General features: G+C 40.9%; 2 protein-coding genes across 2 annotated transcripts in view; one reads left to right on the top strand and one right to left on the bottom strand.

The window, feature by feature from the left end:
• The first annotated feature begins 3,247 nt into the window (after nucleotides 1-3,247).
• Nucleotides 3,248-6,063, top strand: LOC131258215 (pentatricopeptide repeat-containing protein At2g22410, mitochondrial-like). Its single transcript, XM_058259356.1, has 2 exons — nucleotides 3,248-5,577; nucleotides 5,696-6,063. Exon 1 carries the CDS (start codon nucleotides 3,253-3,255, stop codon nucleotides 5,182-5,184), a length of 1,932 nt encoding a protein of 643 aa, XP_058115339.1. The 5' UTR covers nucleotides 3,248-3,252; the 3' UTR covers nucleotides 5,185-5,577; nucleotides 5,696-6,063.
• Nucleotides 6,064-7,983: 1,920 nt separating this feature from the next.
• The window catches only part of LOC131258214 (tryptophan synthase alpha chain-like), a 49,332-nt gene continuing 36,551 nt past the window's right edge, over nucleotides 7,984-20,764 (bottom strand). Inside the window, exons 7-9 of the mRNA XM_058259355.1 lie at nucleotides 18,044-18,121; nucleotides 8,662-8,721; nucleotides 7,984-8,544 (exon numbers count right to left, since the gene is read on the bottom strand). Coding sequence (XP_058115338.1) covers nucleotides 8,410-8,544; nucleotides 8,662-8,721; nucleotides 18,044-18,121 — 273 coding nt within the window. The 3' untranslated portion in view covers nucleotides 7,984-8,409. The remainder of the gene's footprint in view (nucleotides 8,545-8,661; nucleotides 8,722-18,043; nucleotides 18,122-20,764) is intronic.

Genomic DNA, 20,764 nt, shown 5'->3' with positions numbered 1-20,764 from the left:
TAAGAGGCTTCTTCTAGGGAGACCAACACCGCCACGTCTAATGAAGAGACAAGCGGAGGTGATCTATTGTCAATGTCCATGATCGGACACTTGTACGATGATTGTAAAGATGAGTGGATCCTTAACACAGGGGCTTCATATCACATGACTCCTCATCGGAGTAGGTTCACCAATTACAGGGAGTGCAATGGTGGAAAGGTGTTTATGGGCAATGATAATGCCGGTAAAGTTGTGGTTGTTGGTACGGTGCGTATCAAGATGTTTGATGAGATTAAGCATACTTTGATTGAGGTCAAGCATGTTCTTGATATGAAGAAGAGCTTGATTTCTCCCGATGCACTCGAGGCAATAGGGTGCAAGTTCGTCAATCTTAATGGTGTCCTTAAAGTTTCAAAAGGGGCACATATAGTTATGAGAGCGTAGAGGCACGAAAACCTTTACAGGTTGATTGGGAGAACTTCAGTAGGTGGAGCGACAACGACTGTTACAGATTTCACGTCTGCACGTATATGGCATGCTCGTCTGGGCCACATGACTGAGCGGGGCATGAAGGTACTTTCATATCGTTGTTTGATTCCAGTTTTTAATAATTCTAATTAAGATATATGCGAGCATTGTATATATGATAAACAATCTAGATTATTTTTTAAAACTAGAAAACATGTAAGGAAGTACTTAATTATGTGCACTCTGACTTATGGGGGTCATCGCTTGTGGTTTCCGTTAGAGGGTTGTCATAGTTTATCACATTCATTGACGACTACTCTTGGAAAGTTTGGGTTTATTTCATAAAACATAAATTCGAAGTTTTCACCAAATTCAAACAATGGAAGGCCATGGTGGAAAGACAGTTAGGGCAAAAAATAAAAGTTTTAATGACTGATAATGGTGGTGAATTTACATCTACTGAGTTTAATGAATATTGCAAAGATGAAGGGATCATTAAGTACAACACAATGCACCATGCGACCGAATAAAACAATGTGGTTGAGCGGATGAATCAGACACTCTTGGAGAGAGCCTGAAGCATGTTAAGTAAAGCTACGTCAGTTTTGCGCGAATTTCAAACAAGGGACCCGTCTATTCGGGTGGTCACACCAGTTGGGTTTAAATCTAATGGACTTAACTCATTTGAAATGATGTTTTAAGCACTTAATCGTAGTGTATATATATACATATTCCTTTTTTTAAAAGAAAAAAATCATTAAAAACTAAAAATTTCTCTTTGATTCTTTAAAATAAGTCTCTAGTTTGATATTTTGCTAACTGAGTTTGCTGCCGAGTCAACTCACTTCAAGTTTAAGTTCTACACATTCACCATTCGAATCGAGTCATAATTGTTGTATCCTGGGAGCTAACTATCCAAAATTCATATTACACTTGGGACGCAATTCAAGGAGGGCATATTTGATTTCAGGCCGAATGACGCAATCACGCATTGAATCAAACAAATAAATCATTTTTTCTTACTCTATTTTGTTATTTAAATTTTTATGTTTTCAAATAATTTTTTTATTTTTTATGATTGAATGATAGAGGTATGTACAACTTTCAAGAGGAATTGGCGATAAAACTAGGACCTTAAACTATCAGTGTTGCCAATATATGAGAGAGAGAGAGAGAGGCCCAGTTCTCCTAGGGTGCGTAAGGAGGTTGTTTTGCATGATAGGACCCACATGCACCTGTTGTATGATCTTGACAATCCATTCACATGACCCTAATCGATGGATGGTCCATAGTACATGGTCCAAAAAATCCCGTTGTTGGTTACAAGACCAAACGATCTAAACAATCATAGCCAAAGATGCATATTAAAGAGGAAAAGGCCAACGGTTAGATCCCTTGGCCCATCCACCATAGCATTGAATATGCGGACGGCTCTGATAATTTGACCATGGCTGTATGGGCTCTGCATGGGATTGGAGCGACGCATGAAAATCAATACACAGTTGTTATATGAACCAATATCATCCAACCAAAGTGATGTTTGGCTAGCCACCTGATGATGCTGTTTTCTAGTTGACCCTTCCAGATCCTTGAGTACCCACACAGAGAGAAAACAAGGAAGACCCCTACTAATGCAGGAGACCCTCCGATGCCAAAGTCAGGAATCCAGGTCTTTATAAAAGTTATATAAGAGTAGAGGTAGTGTGCGTGTACCTTTCATCATTAGGGGTCACTCTATTTATAGTAGAGGGGAGATCACATAGTAAGGGGATCATCCCTGTTTAGTAAGTGCGTATTATAGTTGGATTAGAACTCCTAATGTATAGGAAATCTCCTGAGATCCTCGGCGGGGACCTCGGAATCCCAAATTGATCGCGAGTTAGTTTTCGTGATCCTTGGAGGAAAGATCGGATAGTTCTTCTTTCATATTAGGTCGATCTTCATCCAAAGTTCGGAGCGTAATCATCGGAGCTTCGATTAAGGTCGGCTCATGCAAGTCACAATACAGAAGGACATGCAAACAGATTTATAAGAAGGTCGACATCATCCGCTGACTAAATCAATCAAAGGTCCTTTTAATGTCCTTGGGATCTCCACTTTTTGTAGCCTCTAACTTCTTCATTGTCTTCCTCGGATAATCTATTATGGGTCGTCCCGACCTTTGGGATGACCTCGTTCCGACCTTTGGAACGACTTTGCTCGTGCCGTCCTTTATGACCACCAAGGTCTTCCCAACCTTTCTCCTTCAATAGGCGTCAAGTTTCTCTCTTTTATCCATTGAGACTTCCCAGGTCTCGACCTGACCTGCATATATAGGTCGGTTCATTTTTCCCCGTAGCACCACCAATCCTCGGTGGGGCCCACCCATAGGGCGAGCCCGGATGATCTGACCGGACTCTGACTGGTTGGTGATCTCTCCATGATGCATATATTTTATCCATGCCGTCCATCCATTTTTCCAAGCTCATTTGAGGGTATGAGTCCAAAAATTGGCCAGATTGAAATCTCAGGTGGACCACATCACAGGAAAAGTGGTGATTGGACGCCCACCATTAAAAACTCAGCTTGATCCGAAACTTTTGTGTCCCCAAAAAGTTTCTCACGGTGGGCGTTCAGTCACCACTGTGTCCTGTGTGTGGTCCACCTGATTTTTTCAGTTAGTACCCTAAAACGAGCCATACAAATGAATGGACGGCATGGATGAAACACATACATCGTTGTGGGGCCCACAGCACCGACCTTGTTAATGAAAGGCTCACTACGGAAACGAGTCCTATGAGCATGCAGCAGTACCTCTCCTTCTAAATGTTACGTACGAAGCCATGTATGCAACGGCTTCACCCCCTTCTACGTGATTTCTATCCATCTCTTCCCAAAACCCTAAGTCTACCCTCTCTCCCAATTCCTGATCTTCTCGACGACATCTCCGATGTCCGAAAACTCCATCAAATCCATGCTCACATGATCATCACCGGCATCATCAAAGACCCATTTGCCGCCAGTCGATTACTCTCCTCCCCGGCCCATCTAGAATTCAATTACGCCCGTTCGATCTTCGCCCACGTCCCCCATCCCAATCTCTTTGCATGGAATACCATGATCAAGAAATTCACAGACAATGGTCCCAATTGCACTGGCCCGCTTCTCTCATTCTACAGAGAAATGCTCCAGACTGGCCTCAGACCCAGTGGTCACACTTTCATGTACTTGATCAGGGCTCTTGCGGCGGCCCGATCAGATGTCACAGAAGTTGAAGAAATCCATGCATGCGTTCTGAAATCGGGGTTCGGATATAGTCAATTCGTTTCAAGTGCGCTTATAGGATTGTATGTTGTTGTGGGGATTGTTGACTGCGGGCGACAATTGTTCGATGAAATGCCTCAACCAGGGCTGGTTTTGTCGACAGCTATGATCCGTGCCTACGTCTGCGTGAGTCGACCAAAAGAAGCGTTAGAACTCTTTCAGGAGATGAGAATGGTTGGATTGATTCCTGACTCAGTTGCAGTTGCAACCACTGTTTCTGCCTGCAGCCAATTGGGGGACTTGGGTGGGGCAAAGAAGTTGCATGGGTTTATCATCAAGAGTGGGATTAAGGTTGATGCATTTGTAAGCTGTGGGTTGTTGAATGTGTATGGTGATTGCGGAAGTCTGGATCTTGCGCATCAGATGCTCGATGAAATGCCTCAGAAGAGCATCGTCGCTTCAAATGCCATGATTCATCAGTATGCAGAACATGGCAGATTGGAGCTTGCGCATAAGTTTTTTGACAAGATGCTCGATAGAGATGTTGTGTCATGGAACACGATAATTGGTGGTTTTTGCCATGCAGGTCAATGCAAGGAGGCCTTGGCATTGTTCCATGAGATGGAAATATCTGATGTGAAACCAAACAGGTTGACATTCTCAAGTGTGCTTTCTGCTTGTGCCAGCTCAGGTGCTTTGGACACCGGTATATGGGTTCATGCTCGTATAGAAAAGTATGAAATGGGCTCGGACGGGTCACTTGATCCTGGCCTGATTGACATGTATTCCAAGTGTGGAAGTATAGAGAAAGCGCTTCAAGTTTTTGAGAAGAGATCTCCGAGGAGGGATCTCTTCTCATGGACGTCGATCATTTGTGGGCTTGCAATGCATGGACATGCCAAACATGCCCTACATCTCTTCTCTCAGATGCTAGACGCAGGAATCCAACCTGATGATGTTACATTGGTAGGAGTCCTAAATGCATGTGCCCATGCAGGATTATTGGATCAAGGATGCGAGCACTTCCATTCGATGGAAAACGTATATAATCTCGAACCTAAGATTGAACACTATGGATGTATGGTTGATCTACTCGGTCGCATGGGGCGTCTAAGAGAGGCCCACGATCTCATCATTGGAATGCCCATGAAGCCCAACGTGGTCATATGGGGGACATTGCTTAGTGCGTGCAGGGTTCACAACAATGTGGAGCTAGGTGAGATTGTGGCTGAGAGAATGTTTGAAGTGGACCCATCTGATCAATGGGTCCATGTGATGTTGTCGAACATGTATGCAGAAGCTTGCAGGTGGGATGGGGTAATGAGGATGCGGAAAGAGATGAAAGAAAAGGGCATGAGAAAAATGCCCGGGTGCAGCTCTATAGAGGTGAACGGAACTGTGCAAGAATTTCTTGTTGGGGATGATTTGCACCCACAACATTCTGAAATTCATTGTATGTTAGAGAAAATTGAGGCACAGTTGAAGATAATGTGAGGCATTGTGGTCATAAAATATGCATCGTTTAGGCTTCAGGCCATGGCAATCTGCGTCAATAGACAGCTGCTGCTGGACAGAGCATCTACAGCAGAGACGATATGTGTTTATCACAGATACATGTGCACCCATGAATGGACAACAACAATCAAAATGACAATGGAAATCTAGGCAAAGAGGATTGAGATTCCCCCGAGTGGCACGTGTCCTGGGATGGAAGATGCGTACTACATTCGACCTGTTCATAAGGTGGGCCTCACCATTAACATGCCACAGCCTAGGTGGATTGTCAACACTTGATTTTGAGATCATTGCTCGTTCAGATCATAATAGAAGAAATGGCCAAAGTGGGGGGCGGCGCCATTCAGTTTCCAATGGCGATTTGAAGCAATGGTAATTGTCCCTTGTGGACTGTTTGGTTAGCTGCGCTTCCCATCTTGTTAGAGGTGTGAATCATTGGAGTTGTCATCCCGGATTTGCTAATCTTTTGTTTGGTTAACATCCTGAACAGGCAAATCCAAGATTTGACAATAAAAGGATCCAAGTGGAAGAAAAGGGGCAAGGAAAACCCTACTATGTTGCTGAAGTCTCTCCCTCACATGAGCTGTTGCAATTATCCAACCTCTCATACATTTGAATGTTGTTATAAGTGTACAACCCATGTTGAAGCTGCATGGAGTTCCCTCACCATACAATGTTAGACATTTATGGCGATTGTTGATCACCATACAATTATCCAACCTCTCATCACGATTGTTGATCTAGTGGACCACTTAGTAAATGAGGTAGATGTTGTGTGCCATGAAAAGCCAAATCTTTTTATATACTTGACATATTACTGATTGATTTATTAATTGTATGGTTGTCATTTCATTCTCATCCTCATGTGTGTGCATCTAATGGGTTATAATACCATAGGATATATTGTGGTATATTCAGGACTGGATTGAAGTTCAATATGCATTCTGTCATTCCTTTGAGGATTGACGTATCGAATGGTTGGATCATGTGAGCAACACACCCGAGCCCCACATAGAGAGCACATACATACCTTTGACACACGCATTCACACCCCCACACACACCCACACACTCACACCACAGTGGTTTTCACCACAATGGGTACTTGAACCCATGACCTCGTGTTGAAACTCTTGTGAGTCTACCACTGAGGCATGAGTAAGGATCTACATATGCACATACCTAAGGATTAGTCACGTATCCCGTTAGTTGATTAATTTTGACACATGTCATTATTCTTGGTACATTTGATTATATATGTTTATGATTAGGTTGATTTTGTGGAAAAGTGTAAGAGACCACTTGTTGTATAGATTACTTCATCATAGAAGACCACTTGAATCAACGGAACTAGTTAGTCATACGCACATGTGGTCATATTGAGTCAAAATGATCTTAATATGTTGAGATTCAAAAGAAAACAATGGTATTTTTGCATTTTAATAGAAGTCACCTATCACATATCTGATGGTAGATCTTCACAACTACAGAGCAGGAACCATATTTGTGACATGGGCCCATATGATGGTTGGGTAATGATGATGTAGAAGGATGTCGAATGGTGTATGTGTTGGCGCCAAGAGTTCATGTGCGTGATTTCCTTCTTAATGCAAAGTGGTGATATGGCCCACATGCAACTTAAGAGAGGAAGCTCATAGTCCCAAGCCTGTGAAGAAACAACCAAGGGGTCCACGCCACGGCCAAAGCTTGGATGTTCCTCTCTCTCTCTCTCTCTCTCTCTCTCTCTCACACACACACACACACACACACACACCAAGTGATAGGATTATGACTTCTAAACAGTGGTGAAAAGGTTCATCTCCTAAAGGCGTGAGGTTACGAGAACTAGGGGTGTTTAACTTTGGAGGTTAGATCCCTTGAGAAAGAGTTGTAGCAGCTTAAAGAAACAAAAGCATTGAGAATCTTCTCCAATTTAAAGAGAGATGTTTTAAACCTTCTTTCTTCTTTTTCCTATTCTCCTTTCTCTTTCTTCTTTCTTCTTCTTCTTTTTTTTTTTTTTTTCGGTTGAATTAATTGTACCCAATCCTTATGTGTAAGAACATTGGTGCATGGGTGTAGAACCCGACAATAGATTATGCCAGAATTTCAGCGATGCATAAGTTAAATGTGGACTGTTGCTCTATTTTGGGCAATTATTCCTTTTAGCCCATTTTTTGTATGGCTAATGCAGACTGATGTCCTTGAATTCTGCGACATAGCTATGTACATTGTGCACCACAGCAAACACCTTGATCACAGCAGATTACTGCCACACGTTCCATGGCTCGTCAGCTCATCCAATCCAGCATTAACAAGATGCCTCCTGAGTCGACTAAAACTCTCACATGACATTCTTAACCATATGATTTCTTTCTTGAAATTTGAACATTGGACAGCCACCAATAGGATGATCACAATCACTCAATCAGTTTGGTTAATTTATGCTCCATCAAAATTACCCCCATGACTCTGGATGGCCTGGATTACACATAAGAATTTCCATGCAAGTATGCTAAGTATAGATGAGTGATAACATTTTTAAATGGTGATGAACCATCAATCTAGTAGTATTATCATTTGTTTCAGGAATGATAAGTAATTTGCCTACATGGCACATATGTGAAAGATTTGGAGATTCATCAAATAAGGTGCTCTGTTAGCTTGCTTCATCCCAAGCATAAGATCAATCAACTCATCAAGCATACCACTTGCACATGAAAATTGGACGGGAAGAAAATGCGAGCAGCTGTCCATATTCAAATATACAAGTTCAATCTTCTTTATGAGTGAACAAGTCCAGTTTTTCAGCTAGGGCAGGTTAAGAGAGCACCCTACCTGATGAATGGACTTGGATCTAACACACATGCCGGATTTGCATGTGGGGCCATAATGCCCTTGTCTGCCTCAGGTACCAATCTTAGATCACATCACTCAAAGTAGAATGCTAAATCCAGGATTGTGCAATCACACCTTTTCTTGAGGAGAGTCTTCAATCCTAGTTTATAGGAATCTGGAATTGCAGATTGAGATTGCTGTCCCTGAAGGAACCAATGAAGGAAAAAAAAAAAAAGGATTGCAAGCAAATGCATCCAAATGGGCCCTAGGTCTTTATTGAAGAGACTATTGCAATTCAATGAATTGAACATCTAGCAGCATTCTCCAAGAAAGAAAAAAAAATGCATGTTATGTACCCAGAAAATTGTTCTCAAGAGAGAGCAGCCTTCAAGGACTTGGTGAAGGCTTCAAGATCCCTCAAGCCTTCCTCGGAAGATTTTGCTTCGCCTAATAGCCTCACCATGGCACTGCCCACGATCACACCATCAGCGCCCCATCCCGATACCTACAAGATTCGAAGCCGACATGGAAAGAAATGCCATCAAGCAATAGGTGTTTAAAAAACAATCAATTTTAGATGCTTGATGAATCCACATGCATTGGCCTCTGCATTATGACTCACCAGTTTCACATGCTCAGGTTCTGATATGCCGAAGCCCACTGCCACAGGTTTAGTCGTCGCCTGCAGGGAGTATGAAAAATATTTCATATTTATGTCTGCAGGTATCTGAGAAATTGTCCAAGATCTCCATAGGATAACAAAACATGGCATAGTCCAATGTCCACAAAGTTATTTTAATCAGCAGAAGTCCTTGTCTGCTCCTGCTTTGGAATTGCAGGCTTGGCTGCTGGTGTTGCTGAGGGGGCATGTGGCGCAGGGTATTAGACGGGATTAGGTGGGATCGAATTGCATTTGGTCCCGTGCAAATTCCATCCACCATTTGGGGAGGATGAGAAAGGTTGGGATTAGGTGGGATGGAATTGCATTTAGTCCCATGAAATTGCATTTGGTCCCACACGGTATTTCCCTGGATTTTGAAATCCACTACACATGTGGGCCCCGAATTGATGCATGCGTTTATCCATGCCGTCCATCCATATACACCGTTTACATGTGACATTCTAGTTATATATGTGTACAAGTGAACAGCATCCATTGTGAATTTGATCCGTTGATTACAATTCCATAGTCCACAAAACAGGATTTTGCTTAATCCAGTGTTTTTTCCATAGCATGAATTTTATCCCAAACATGGAATTGGATGGATAAAATACCGTGGTATTTCCAGACATACAATCATTGTGCAATAACGATGTTAATCCCATCTAATACCATTTTATTCCACAGACCAAACAGGCCCTAACAGGATTGGTCACGATCAGCCAATTGATAGCTCCAGAGCTTAAACAACCACTTGGTTCTCAAAGATGCTGTCTCCACTTGGGAAGAACATCTTGTCATTCTTTTCTTTCCCCCCTCTTTCCCTTCCTCTGGGCCAGACTGTTAGGATTGAGGTAGGGAAAACACAATCGCCTTGAATTGCATTACAATGTCGCCATCTGTAAATTGATATTCAACCCCGTATTGATAATTAAACCAGTTGACAAGAGGGATGTAGGCAAACCCACTTACAGGATGAATCAAGCCACCTCTCAATCACAATAATGGTGTCCTTCGACTTGTAAAACCTAAAGGGTAAACACACCCAAACACTCACAACAAACTTATCTGCCTAGAGCTGGCCAAAAAACAGATTTTGCAGTGAAAACAAAGTTCAATAAATTTATTTTTTTTAAAACACTTTTGTGGGGGGGCTAATTTAAGAAAGTAGAAAAGGGTCTTTGAGGAGATTCCATAGTGACCAAGGGCTGGGTTTTTATAGACCTATAAGGGGCACTTTGAGGCCCTTGAATGAGTCTATTCAATCAAACTTAAAAGTACTTAACAGACAAACACCCTTTCATGAGTAGTCATATGCCTCTTCATGTTGTCTCTTGATTTGTTTACAACTTTCCACCACCATTTGTAACAAATTTATTACTCACCAAGAGACAATAACAGCTCACCGAGAGTCACTAAGAGGCAATAACCCTTTTTGAAAATTCACAGGACAGACTACATGTGGCATAAGTATATTTAATCCGAACACTGTAAATAGCAGGTCCCATTGGAGGGAGAATATCCTAAAAAAACAATCTAATGATTCTAGACATCAAAACTGGTTAAAGGATGGTTAAAAGGAAATTGGACAGCAGTTCAAATTCAACAATCAAATCAGATGGTTAAGATCATCCAATCAGGGTGAACTTTGGGCTATTCTACCCCATGTGGAGTCCTTACATAGCGTGGATTGGCAAGCACATATGCCACATGTACACAAGATCAGTCTTATTGTGTTCCTGTCATTATACTAAAGAAAATATCATGTGTAAGCACTTTTTTTTTGTTATTGATTGGCCTTTGTTGGGAGAACAGTTGCTAATATATAAATAGGCATTCAACACTTCACAATGCAATAGGGAGTGTTGAGAGTACAAACTCAACCTTTTATTATGTCATGTTTTATATTTATTGTCTCCTGAGTTTGGTCCCAAACCGGATACATGTGGGAGAGTAGGTTGAAGCTCCTATCTATATCAAGGGACTCAAGTCATCTCATCTTGTGAGTGGAGTGTTTAAGCAACATAGCATCTTGTGTACCTAGGAGATGTTGGGAAGCGTGGAAGTGTGAGCCCTCAAGATCTGATGGTCTACACGATGTGGAACCTTCACGAAGCCAAAGATTAACGCTCCAGATCCAGCGGCCCGCCTATTCACTACTGGAGCAGATGGGTCTATTCACCCCTCTGATTCTACGGTATAGATGGCCCCGGATTACGATCTATGGCTTAGATCGTCCCAAGGACAAGCTAAATGGACAAATTACTGTGCACACTATTCCTCTCCTTTTTACTCTCGGTATTTCTTATTGATTTTACGAGAGAGTCTCATCCTTTTTATAGGAAAGGATGGGAGTTTGGATGAGACTAGAAGTTATCCGGTCTTATCCCTATCTCCTCATCTTATTCAAACTTGAATTTGAAACCTATCTCATAACGGAAGAGGCCGGAAGAGGCCTAAACTCATGGGACCCACCCACTAGTGATTGCTCACCAGTGGGCCCCACTGGCCTATATCCAACATCTCTCACTCAATCACATTGTGAGGCACAAAGAATTTGTCCAAATAACTTGCCTAATAACAATCAAAACCAAACATCGCGATCAAAAGAATCAGAGACGTGGGACCAACTGGATCACCGTAATCTTCTCACAGGTGTTAAAATACTAAGTGACCACCTTACTAGTACTCAATAACCCAAGCATTGCAATTTCTGTACTAGTCCGCATGACCACACCGGATGGAGTTAACTCCCAATCTGGAGTACTCAGCCAATATACGCACTTATACAACTTATCGAGTTATTCTGAAAACTTGATTTTTCACAAACTTCGACTAAAATCAATTTTAAAGCAATACTTATATATATGCTTTTAAGGGGGGGAAAAAAAATATTGTTTGCAAAAGTCTATTAAAAACAACTCGATACTGTCGGTGGATAAGTCTTCAAGTGCGTATTTATAGTTATAAAAACTTGGTGTAGCTGTCACGAGATCTTCCCCACGCAGATGTAAAATTTGGAATCAATCAAACCGCTTTCTTCGCTTAACTAAGTCTAGTCAATCAAAGACCTTTCGTCATAGTACACTAAAGTAGCGATACTCAATCTCATCCTCCTATACACAAGAAGAGGGTAGTTAAGGACAGAGTCACCTACAGGACTGGCTACTCGCACGTTGCAATGATTAGATCGAATCAAAGCAATCTGTAGGTAAATGGTCCCAGCACATGGCTACAATTCACGTTGTAAAGTAAAAAATACTAAGTATATGTCGGGTCTACAATACGTAGGTCATTGTACATAAAGTACGACTTATCTCATAACCTCATAACCTAACTATAAATTCAGGCCATAACATTGATCGCATGAAAAGGAATGGTGCGATTTTGTTATTTGACTTTATCAGTCTCATCTTCAATCTTTTAAGATTGTAGGTGGATACGACTCACTTATATCATCATCCTTTATTATTCACAATAAAGAGAAGTCCATACCTCAGTGTATGAATATAGCCCTAAATGTACCTCTCTTGTACATTCAAGGTTGGTCAACCCGTGCGAGTGGGTGACCGGCATGCCGACAAAGAAATAGAAATCCTACATGATCTCATGGTAAATGCTGATGATTTACTTCCCTAGTTTATATTAGTATTCAATATTGAATAAATGGAATTTGTTATTCATTAATGAAAGATCAAAGGTACTAAAAACAAGTATATCGCTCAAGTTTTCCTCAATCCCATCTGCCTAACGTGAACCTGAAATAAATCTCTGGCTATAGGTTTCATCATGGGATCAACCATCATCTCCTTAGTAGGAATGTAGCTGAGGGCGACCTTCTTATCTCTCACTTAATCGTGGACGTAATGATACTTGATCTCAATGTGCTTGGACTTCTGATGGTGTTTAGGGTCCTTCGTCAAGTCAATGGCAGAAGTATTGTCTATCTTCAGCGATATAGGCTGACGAACACTCGGTACAACACCCAAACCTAGAAAAAATCTACGTGCCATTTTTGAGATTCAGATACTATAGTTTCATTCGACATAACAAATAAAGCAAGAAGTGCATTATCACTATCTATGTCCAGAATAAATAAATCTGAAATTAAATTTCCCCATGTAAAGATGAGGTTATTTAGTCTAAAAGAAACTCTCGTCCCGAAAAAACAAATATCAAAACCATCAAATAATAACCTAGAAAAAGAAATTAAATTCTAACGCTTCCCCGATGCATAAAGAATATCACGGAGGATTATTGTTCGCCCTATACGCGTAAGGAGATGGGAAACGTCAATTCCTAGTACGTCTTCAACAATATTATTTCCCATATACACCTTGTAACTTCCCTTGGCTATAGGTCGAAATTCCTCGAGTCCTCGACGACTCCGTGTCACGTGCTTTGTTGCGCCTAAATCCAAAATCCACTCGTTAGATATAGTATCAATGGAATGGATTTCAGAACAAACGCCTATATACAAAGTATCTAGTGACTTAAGAATTACCGTTTTTTTATGGGCACACTGTTGGGCATAATGGCCAGAATTTTCGCAGACAAAGCAGATTATGTTAGTCTTTTTCTGCTTCTTTCCATTCCCCTTCTTAAGATTTGGAGGAGGTGTTGTGGACCTCTGTTCTTGGTCATTTTTTTTCGCCTTCTTGCGTGCTTTGAACCGTTTCTTGTTAGCTTTCCACTTATGGGTCTCTGCTACAAAGGCCTCGGCCGAACCTGGCTAAATTGCATTCATTTCAACCTCTCGTACTAAATGGCCACAAAAGTCTCTGAACGTAGTGATAGAATCAGTATGGTTCAGAATTCTTGATTGGAGCCCATGATTCAGGCAAGGAATGGTGCATTGCTATTATCTTTTGATTTTCAGTCAATTTACACCTAACATTCCTAAGGGCACCTATCATCTGCTCCATCTTACAAATATGATCTTTGATGGGACAGCCGACTAGCATCCTATACTCCTGGAATTCTAATTCCATTGCCCAAACTTTCACATCTGACTTCTGCGCATAAGCATTTGTCAGTGCTTCCTAGATTCCCTTAGCGATGTCATGCACTTCATTTGTGGGTATAAGTTCTTTGTGCATAGTGCTAATAAGGACATTACGGGCTGAATGATTCTGTTTATGCTACTTATTGTAGCGAGTCATTGCAGCCCTATGTTCTCCTAAATTTCCGTTTTCAGCCAATATAGGTTCCTCTTGAACCTCATCGAGTGTATGCGATATGTCGTCCTCGTCCAAAAGGCTTCGCACTGCGTGGGACCAATCTTCGTAGTTGTTACCGTTGAATTTGTGTCCTTTTAGTTGTTCAGCGATTAACGCTTTGACGACCATCTCTACATTGCATCAAGTATCACTACTTGGCTATGATATAAGGTATTGACACTAATCATCAACATTTCTACATGTTATCCAAATTTTCAAGGTATAAAAGTAGTCAACACATCTTAACGAGATCTGAAAGTCCACATACCCGAATGGGCGGTGTAGAACAATCAATTTCTCTTTTTAAGATGAGTTTAATGCTTTTACAAGAATATATTTGTATAACGTACAACCTTTCATTACTTGGTTGCATGTATCATTTGGTGGAGGAGATAAAACTCTCACTCAGGTTATACACAACCTTTATATATAGGGAGCATTCTAGCACTAAGTTTTCTATTTTCTAATAAAAAATGAGCTTAAATCTATTCACATCAAGCTTGATTATATCACATATATAAACATTATCATCATATTTTTTTAAAAATAAAGTGCTTAGCCATAAAGAGAGGTCTATTATCACTAGTGATCATGTCCATTAGCGATAGATCCGATCATTACCGTTAATGACAATTGTTGATGATGGATCCTATCATGAACATTGATCATCATAGCTGATGATCGTTTCGATCACTAATGATCTCTTGATCAACAGTTAATAGAATGATATAAAGGAAATCACATTCACATGCATGTATATGTACATGTCATAATCAAGAAATACATGAAATATACATTTTACTTACAAGAAGGCTGTTTGGGTTTTGGGTTTCTACAAGTGGGCAACTGGAGCATAGTTCAGTGATCCAACAGTTGATATTATGGGCCCCACTTTGTATATCCCATATGCCAATAATACAGTTGATGTTATACTGATAGGATTATTCAATCTAGGAAATATTTATTTCAAGGGCGATCCATAATGAGACTAACAATCTCAACGGTTCAGATCATTGAAAGATGGGCCCACTTGTTCAAAACTGAAAATCTGAGCAGTATGCCAATCCCAGGGCCCATCATATCACAAGCATACCTGCATCCACTGCACACAGGACTTCACTTGTCCGTACTTGCCAAAGTTACATGAGCCCATGTGATTTTCATGAGAAAACCACTCAGTTTCTCAAGTTGACAGTAAGTCAGGAGCTAAAAGAGTCAGATCCAAAATTCTGGTGGGCCACACGACGTAAGAGTCTAATCCAGTTCGTTCGTGTTCCATTGAAATTAACCCAAAATGATAGTTAGCTTTCCATACTGCCTGGGCTGCCAAGGTGGAAAAGCAACATGGAAATTACAAAGACATCAAGGTGGGACCCTTCAGCTGGCCCCACAAATGGGCTGGATGAGAAATGAACATTACAGTTAGCTCATTTTAGGAATATTTTGATGCTCTGGCGAAGTATGATTATAAATACGCAGCCACTCAGAAATTGTACACGTGGCACACATGAGCTCATGATCCAAAAAGTAGTGGGCCATTCTTTTCATGTGTTATAGCCCAAAACGTGGCATACTTGTTTCACGAGATCCTAACCATCGGATCATAAATCTTTCGAGTACGCATGGCCCACCTTATGAGGTGACCACCCTGATTTGTTCGCATCCTGATAGACGGTCTAGATCTGGCCCACGAGAAACCATGAAGTCATTCCTTCTCTCTGATCTCTGGAAGTATCAACGACTGAGATTGGAGAGAGAGGTGGCACAACCCATGAAGCCATTCCCTCTCTTTGATCTCTGAAAGGTGTTAAATAATGTGAAAATAAAAAAAAATAAAAAAATTTAAAAAAAAACGGATGGTTGGTCTAGATATAACACATACCTCGTGATCAGACCCACAGAACTTGCTGACGTCAATTCAGCAGCTATATAGCTGGTGTGAGGTACACCAGCCAATCCGCTTCCCACGTGGGTTGAAAATTTTGACAAGTGGGTCCCACCGTTCGGTAATCAACAATGGGATGCAACGGATTAACGGTCTAGATAGATTAAACATCTTTGGGCCCACTTATCAGAAGGAGAATGCGTGTACACAGCCCAAAGATATGGGCTACATATCACATGATTCCTTGTAATGGAAATCAGTGTGATCTACAAAGTACCTGGCGTGCACGTAAAGGTAACCATTATCTTTACGTGTATGGAAACGTAAAGGTCTACATGATCACCTGGATCCATCAAAATCGGGCTTACGTACACATGGCATACGTGTATTCAAATTATGTTGCATCATAATTACTCAAAATCTAATCCACTGTACACATGGCTTTATGTGTATGGAATCCAGATCATTCAAATTGTCAGGCCAAGGTAGTGGGTACTGTCCACAGCAGTCCCATCCAGGTCCAAATTTTACGCGTGCACATACATCCACATGGGCCCAAATTTAGTGCATATGTGCACATTGAGAGTCATAGTGCGCATACTGATCTGATACCATTCGAAAGCCATGATCAGGATTCCAATCCAAAAAAAAAAGGGCCACTTACCTTTTTAGATGAAAATAATCAGAGATCCGCCGTTGAATGCTCTGATACCACTGTTGGGAAGCGTGGAACTGTGAGCCCTCAAGATCTGACGGTCTACATGATGTGGAACCTTCACGAAGCCAAAGATTAACGCTCCAAATCCAACGGCCCGCCTATTCACTACTGAGCAGATGGGTCTATTCACCCCTCTGATTCTATGGTATAGATGGCCCCGGATTACAATCTATGGCTTGGATCGTCCCAAGGACAAGCTAAATGGACAAATTATTGTGCACACTATTCCTCTCCTTTTTACTCTCAGTATTTCTTATTGATTTTACGAGAGAGTCATCCTTTTTATAGGAAAGGATGGGAGTTTGGATGAGACCAGAAGTTATCCGGTCTTATCCCTATCTCCTCATCTCATTCAAACTTGAATTTGAAACCTATCTCATAACAGAAGAGGTTGGAAGAGGCCTAAACTCATGGGACCCACCCACCAGCGATTGCTCACCAGTGGGCCCCACCGGCCTATGTCCAATAGGAGATCTAGTCTAATAAAAGTGCCCCAGCCCTTCTTTTAATATAGATCTTTGTGTTTTTCTCTTTGTTTAGTTCATTTAATAGGGAGAAACCATTGTCAGTATAATGTTGTTATGACACTTTTCTGCACCATGTCATGACCCACTAGATCAATGGTCGTCGTCACTACATGTGGCACATTTTCAGCCAAGGGCTGACAAAAGGCTGACCTGGTCTGTCAGGTTTCTGGGCCTGCATGTCATGGGCAAGATTCATAGTCTGGGCCAAGGTAACCTGGACCACAGGTTGCTTCAGTACATGGTATGGGAACAGGTACATGGTTCACTACTTCCTCCAATACATGGTAAGGTAGGGTTAGGATCACGTGCTTTGCTCCAATACAGAAGTGCATGCAATATAATTTTCGTATGTATGAATTCATACTGAAATTTATATAGAAAATGATGAAGATAATGTTACAGACCCAGTATGATCAGTGTTATATTATAACTGAATAAATAAAAGTATAAATCTCTACATTGTAACTACAAACTTGCATTAGAACTTCATCAATAGTAAGAGAGCAGAACCATAACAGTTAAAAATAGCAATCCGGATCACAAATGAGCCATAATCCTGATCGCATGATTTGGAATGGAGAATGTAGGGGGTTTGGTGATTTAGGTAACAATGATCTGGGCTTGGTCTTGTTTTAAGGCCTGAGAAGATTGTGGGGCCAGGCCTAGGCCCAAATTAAGTATGCCTTGATATTGAGGCACAGAACAAGCGTTTGTCATTATACATATTAGCTATGGCAGGTGGGACCCAATCCCATTATCAAGCGCACAGGCTAGGTACAACGCCATTGGCTTACTATAGAAATTTGAATAAGAAAATGAAAACGCTCAAAGACAGAAGTATATGACAGACATTTAGGTTTGTTATACAAGCAAATAAAGATGAAAATGAAAGCTAAGCAATGTTTATCTTCACAAGATGCATGTAACTGCACAAAAGGCATAAAAGAATTGATAGAAGAAAAGCTTTTTCTAAGAACTGGATGGAAGGAGAAACCTCTTTAATTTCATGCAGAAGAGATTGAACTTTAGTGCTTACAGACGCACGGGCACCAGTAACTCCAATTGAACTCACCTATTCAAGAAAATTAGTAGTCAGAAATATGAAGCAATCACAAAAATACTTTTAGACAGCAATACGCAGAACTCTTAACTTCAAGGATAAGAAAGTAGTCAGAATAAAAACATTTCAAGGAGCATATCAGTTTCTAGCAGTAGAATCATGTGCTGGAAAATTGATTAGTGGTGTTGGTGGTGGTAGGGATTACTATCCAAGGCATTATAGAGATCTGGATTGGATAATGAAAGTCATTTTAGAGACAACAACTGCGACGAATATCTAAAACATAGGGGACACTTCCAGAATGGAAGGAAAGGCTTTCAAATAAGGCATCAGATTCAGTGTGGGAGATGGCTCCAGAATCTCCTTTTGGGATGACATTTGAATGGGCTATACAGCTCTGCATTATCTTTCCTCTTTTCCTTTTTTCTTTTTCCTTTTGAAGGATAACAAACTTTATTGAATAGAGAAAATAAGACATTGAAGAAGTGACAAAGAATTCCCTAAAGAAAGAGACCTGCGACTATCACACTCTCTAGCTAAACATCAGCCATGTTATTAGCCTCTACATATGTGGACAATCAAAATGTTCATCCCAAGAGTTGGCACATGATTCATAAAAAATAAAGGACATTTTTTAACACCTCAAACAAAAGGCAGAAGCGAAATATTACATTCCAAGTCCCCATCCACAATCAAATATCTGAAAAATTATTTCACAAAAAAAAAAAAAGCCATATTCAATCAGAGCAGCCGGACTGGAATAGGATGATGGATGTAGTCTATCATCTCTACTCACCCCCGCCCACCCCACAAGGACCCGTGTTGTGAGAGAGGAACCATCAAAATTCAGTTTCTTCTTCAAGAGAAATTCTCTATGCTTATGGTGATTGAGAGTGTGGATGTTGTTGGCCAAAGCATTCCACATGAAAGCAACCACTCTTGGAGGCACCTACACATCCCACCCCAAGTTGCATGGGGATCCCACCCCTATTTGTTTGTTGCAAATAGGGTCACCATTTCCAAGAAGGCTCACACCATAGATTCACTAGAGGCTAGAACGTCATCTCCCGAAGCAAAAGTAGGAAATTTGTTGATTTGGGGAGTTTTTTCTTTTTTCTTTTTTTGATGGATAATCAGCTTCTTCTTAAAAGGTTAAAAGCAAAAGAAAGAACAACAACACGGGACCAGCAATAAGAAACCCCAGACAACTACCCACAAGCGACATAGAGAGAAAAAGGCACACCACAAATACACAACAACTCTTGCCACCCATATTATAAAAAACAAAAAACAAAAAACAAAAATGGATAAATAATAATTTAAAAAAAATTTTAAAAATTTTTTTTTTTAAAACAACTAGGATGTATGCTGGTCATCTTTGAAAATGAATTCTCACCAAGGAAAGAGGATACCAGAATTTGGAAATGGTCCTTTTCTGGGGAAATTTTCTTCCAAGGTGTTTTTTACAAACTAAACTAGGGATAGCCTTCTATTAGACGGGCTGCGGACAAGATCCTAACTTCAGCAACCCTCCCCCCCACTGCACACACACACAATAACAAGTGTATCACGTAAGTCAATATATACGTATATATAATAAATATGTAGGGTATTGCTAACGTTCCCATCTTCATGGGGATGTTAGCAATGTCCTAAACCTTTTAAATGGCACAGAGGGTGACCTATCGTCTATTTGAACCATTCATTCACTTATACAACTAGGAGTAAGCCATGGTGCAAGAAACGCATTGATCGGATGATCCTAACCCTTTGAATGGGTTTAGTTTGTTACAACCATCTGTTGTTTACGAGCCATAAATCACATGTTTAGAATCATTAAAATCAAAGTGTCGCTTTATCTTTTTTGAAAGATGAAGCAATATCGTTAAGGCTAATGGCCGAAAAAGGAAATAAAACACAGGAAAAATAAAAACAAAAACAAAAGGGAGCAAAGCAAACAACACAAAACCTACAAACACCCTTAGGGAGCCCACTCCCTAATATACAAAGCCACCCAATAACTAACTCCAATAACAGAACCCCTAAGGTTGTGGAAGCAGTGGTAATTTCTTTGCAACCAGATGAGCATTGCAATCCTCCACCTCGTAGCTCCAAGTAACACCCCCCCCCCCAAAATGGTACAAAGCATGGAAAAAAACCTCGATTGAACTAGGCACCACCCAACTCATGTTCACGGAAAAGGAGTAATGGATGGTCCATTGACTCCTCAACACTCAAGCAGGGAGGACAAGCATTAGGAAAGATGAAGGCTTTTTTGTGCAAGTTATCCATTGTTAAAATCCTATTCCTTCTTGCTAACCACCCGAAGGCAATGACTTTCGGAGGCACTTCATAGGACCAAATACATGATGTGTGACTTCTAACTCCCTCTGCATCAGGCCAAGACAACACCGAGAAAGCACCAGACTTGCTAAAGCACCACATAAGCGAATCCTTCATACCCGAAGTAAGTGTGATCCCATGCGATCGAGACAAAAGATCCACAAGATCACAATATTGATCCCTACAGCAGGGGGGAAGCCACACACCCCTAGAGTAACTAGCACCAAAGATATCACCCACAGGGCAGAGGTAGGCCAAGGAAGTGAAGGACAACCAAACAGGAGTTTCTCCACACCAAACATCCTTCCAAAA

Source organism: Magnolia sinica, chromosome 10 (genome assembly GCF_029962835.1).
Source record: "Magnolia sinica isolate HGM2019 chromosome 10, MsV1, whole genome shotgun sequence".
Classification (NCBI taxonomy): domain Eukaryota; kingdom Viridiplantae; phylum Streptophyta; class Magnoliopsida; order Magnoliales; family Magnoliaceae; genus Magnolia; species Magnolia sinica.
This window is presented reverse-complemented; position numbering and strand designations above follow the sequence as displayed.